Below are 3,523 nucleotides of genomic sequence, written 5' to 3' on the forward strand. Positions count from 1 at the left end.
AGGGGGGAAGAAAGACCCCCCCCCCCCCCCCGCACCGCACCGTGACCCCCTCCAGAGGTGGGGGAAGGCTGCAGCTGCACATGCGCCAGCACCCCCGAAATACAGGGGTGCAGCATCAGCCCCCGTGCCGACATCAAGCCTAAGGCTCAGCTGCAGGGGAAGTAAGGGGGGGCTCCCCGACCCTCAAATCCTTCTGGCATTTCTGAAATAAGGAGGCAGGAGAGGAAGGTGGGGCTGGGGCAAGTCTGCCCCGGCCGCGGCGAGGCTGCGCTGGCAGTGCCGGCATGGGAGGGAGGGAGGTTTCTCCGAGACAGGGCGGGGTGGAAAAGGGAGAGAGTGAAGCGAATACAGGAGGCGTGCGTATTCAGTGTTGATGTTGTGAGTAAAGGACTTGTGGTTTTCCTCTGTGTCTTACTTGTAGCTGTTTTGGGTTAGGTGTAGTAGAAGAGTATGTTTTTACCCAAATCAAACTGCAGCAGCCCTGAGAACTGGCATACTTGGGACACCAAGATGTTTCTCCGGGCAGCCGAGCACGTCCCTGCAGTGCTGGCACAGGCGGGTGAAACTGCAGTGCTCGGGGCATCGTCCACCGCACCCCCAAACCCAGGAAAGCTCCCCGGGACGTGGCAGTGACCCCACGGGTCCCATAGGACCAAGCTGAACTACGGCACCAGCCACCAGCAGGCTCGCTGTGTCCCCCCCAGGGTGAGGACAAAGCCCATAGCATTCTGCAGGAAGGCAGGCAGAGGCTTCCTTGTTATTATGAATTAAATATTCATAAATATTCATTATGAATTAAATACTCATAATTAAATAATAAGGATTTGCAATAGCAGGGAACCAGCTAATGGCAGTGAGTTACCAAGGTGGCCATGACTTGTGTGCTCTGGATGGCGTGCTGGTTTTCCATCATCTTTTCCTTCTGCTTGTTTCTGCGATCTGGAAATAAAGGAAAGGCCAAGTAACTCCTGGGTTCCCAACAACGCCCCGGCAATTTGGGCCGCAGTCCAGAATTAAGGAAGTTAATTCTGTCCCTGCTGAAACCAGGACAATATCTCATGGGACGGGTGAAGAAAATCTTGCTGCAGGGAGCAATGAAGATGGGAGCCTTTCATTGGGCAGAGCCCCTCTGTTTTCAAAACCAATCTTGCTGCAGGGAGCAATGAAGATGGGAGCCTTTCATTGGGCAGAGCCCCTCTGTTTCCAAAACCAGGAGAACCCCGTTTTGGGGGGGGGCAGAAAGCAAGAAGGCAGCATGGAGAGTGGACTTCTGCCTACGACACCCTCCTTGCCTGCAAGCCCCGCAGCTCTAACCTGCCTCCCTTGGGCTGTATGGACTCGGTGCAATATTTCCTATATTTCAGACTTGGAAATGCTCTGGGAAAGCATGAGAGTCCCCTTTCAATCCTTTCCCCGAGGGCATCCTCTCCTCAACAGGCTATTGACCCTCCTTCTTACCAGTTCCCCGAGATGCTACATGTGATTCCCGAAGGCTGAGCCAGCGCTTTCGGGAAGCCCACTGGGATGGCCAGCCGGCCCTCGAGACCAGGCCACCGCAGAGCCTGTGCAGGGGGAGGCCAGATACAATTGCTAATCATGGCAATGAGGGGATTCACATGGCGAGACCACAGAAACCAGGAACTTTAAAAGGAGAAGCTGGAAAAAACCACAGTAGACACGTGGAAATCACGTCCCTGATCTCTTCCCTCCCATCCCAGAGCTGGAGGGATGGAAAATGAACTACTTGACCTCACTCTGCAAGCCCCACTTCACTGGGATGACTGGTCAGCTGCTCTCCTGGGTCATAAGATGTTCCCAGACCTATTTCTGCCTGTTTATCAGACAGTTTTCTCCTCCCAAAGTTTGCCATAGCTGAGGTTTTTTTGCCCAGGGTATGGCTATCGCTAGGGAAGACCACGGTAGGAGGTTCTGGAGGAGAAACTCGCTTCCCTTGAGCACCCGTGGACAAAGCAGAGGTGCTGGCAAGGACCGCAGGCAGGGACCAGTGCCTACTGTGGCTTTCCTAAAAGGATGGACACCAGAGTTGGGTCCTCAGCTGATTTGGACAGTCCCGCTCTTTAAAAGAAAAGTCTGGCTTTTATCTAACTGAAAGCTTCTTTCCTCATGCCCGCTGCCAGGGGAGGGTGTGAGAGCTGGGCCTGGGGGGGGTCTTAGTGGCCGAGCCACTCGTTACGGTTCCTGGAAGGAAACTGCAGGGCTACTTACACCATAGGAGGAGGAGGAGCAGCAGCGTTATGAGGACCGCTACAGCAGCAAGGACACAGCTGGTCGTCAGATCAACGGCCTCCGAGCAGCCTCGCTCTGCCAAAGAGAAAGGGAGAACTTGTCAGGAGTTGCTCCTCTGGCCAACACCCCCCTTTGAACACTTACGCACCATGAATTTAATCCAGGGACTTCTTATGTGACAGAAAGGGGGGGATCCCTGTGTTTCAAATCATGGAGCCACCGTGATGAACCTTGCTTTGCTAAGTAAGAGCTACGACCTCCCCTCTCAGTGCGAAGCTGCCACGACTACGTCAACTACAACAAGGTTTCTTGCAGGACCAGCCATGCAAAACCACCTAAGGGCTCTCTCTGCCCTGTGTGAAGCCAACCCCCCCCCCAGATATCCCACCGCTCCCCAGAAGAAAGGCAAGCAAGGGCACGGGCGGTGCAAACCCAGGCCACCCCTTACCATGGAGCTGCTGGATATTGTGGAGCAAGATGGTGGTGAACAACAAGTTGACGATCAGTGTTGTGGGGGCTGTAGAGTTCCGGATGACACGGTGCCCTGGGAGAGGGAAAAATTGCTGACGGATGAGAGAAAAATGCATAAGGATTGCAGGCTGGCCCATGGAGGAGCCGGGCTTCGGCGGGAGGGTGAGCAAGGCGTGGGCAATGTCTCTGGATGTGTGCCACAGCAGCATGCCGAGCCTCCGCTCCCTCCTGGGAGTGAAAACCTAAGGAGTTTACTCCTGGGCTCTTGTCAGGCCTTTTCCACCAGAAGTTTAGATCATAAACAGCAACTTACACGCTTTGATTTTGAAGCGGCTAAAAGCTGCTGGTCTCCACACCACTGCTGCTGCCGCCTGGGCAGTTGCTATCACCGCAGCAAAGAAGAACAGCCCAAGCAAGACGAAGGCAGCGGAAAGACCTGCGGGAGCAGAAGTAAACCAGAAGGTGAGATGGAAACCGGTGGAGGCAGTGGTCTGAGAACAAGGCGAGGAAAGTTGGCTTGTGGCGACCCTGCACCCAACTGCTCCATCTGGGAGTGCAGGACCTGTCACCCTGTGTAACAGAGCTGTGCAGCAGGAGCAGGACTGCAGAACGCAGCCAGGAAGGGTCCCCATGGCCTGGGGATGGGTCTGGAAGCGGGACTGGCTCGGTGCTGTTGGCCAGGGGACCATATCCTACAGCTGAGGACAGTTTTTATCCTGGAAGTTGGTAGCAAGCAATATTTATTATAAACGTACACATAGGCAGCACCCTTCTTTCAACTGAGAATGGGGAGAAGACCCGCATG

At 54.7% G+C, this 3,523-nt stretch overlaps 1 protein-coding gene across 3 annotated transcripts in view; it reads right to left on the reverse strand.

The window, feature by feature from the left end:
* LOC103894083 overlaps positions 1-3,523 on the reverse strand; it is a 16,496-nt gene that overhangs the window by 1,233 nt on the left and 11,740 nt on the right. For all 3 annotated transcript variants that reach the window (XM_009273395.2, XM_009273396.2, XM_009273394.2), the window contains 4 exons: positions 3,032-3,154; positions 2,696-2,791; positions 2,227-2,322; positions 863-939 (listed from right to left, as the gene is read on the reverse strand). In XM_009273395.2, coding sequence (XP_009271670.1) covers positions 863-939; positions 2,227-2,322; positions 2,696-2,791; positions 3,032-3,154 — 392 coding nt within the window. The remainder of the gene's footprint in view (positions 1-862; positions 940-2,226; positions 2,323-2,695; positions 2,792-3,031; positions 3,155-3,523) is intronic.

Source organism: Aptenodytes forsteri, unplaced genomic scaffold (genome assembly GCF_000699145.1).
Source record: "Aptenodytes forsteri isolate BGI_AS27 unplaced genomic scaffold, ASM69914v1 Scaffold191, whole genome shotgun sequence".
Lineage (NCBI taxonomy): Eukaryota > Metazoa > Chordata > Aves > Sphenisciformes > Spheniscidae > Aptenodytes > Aptenodytes forsteri.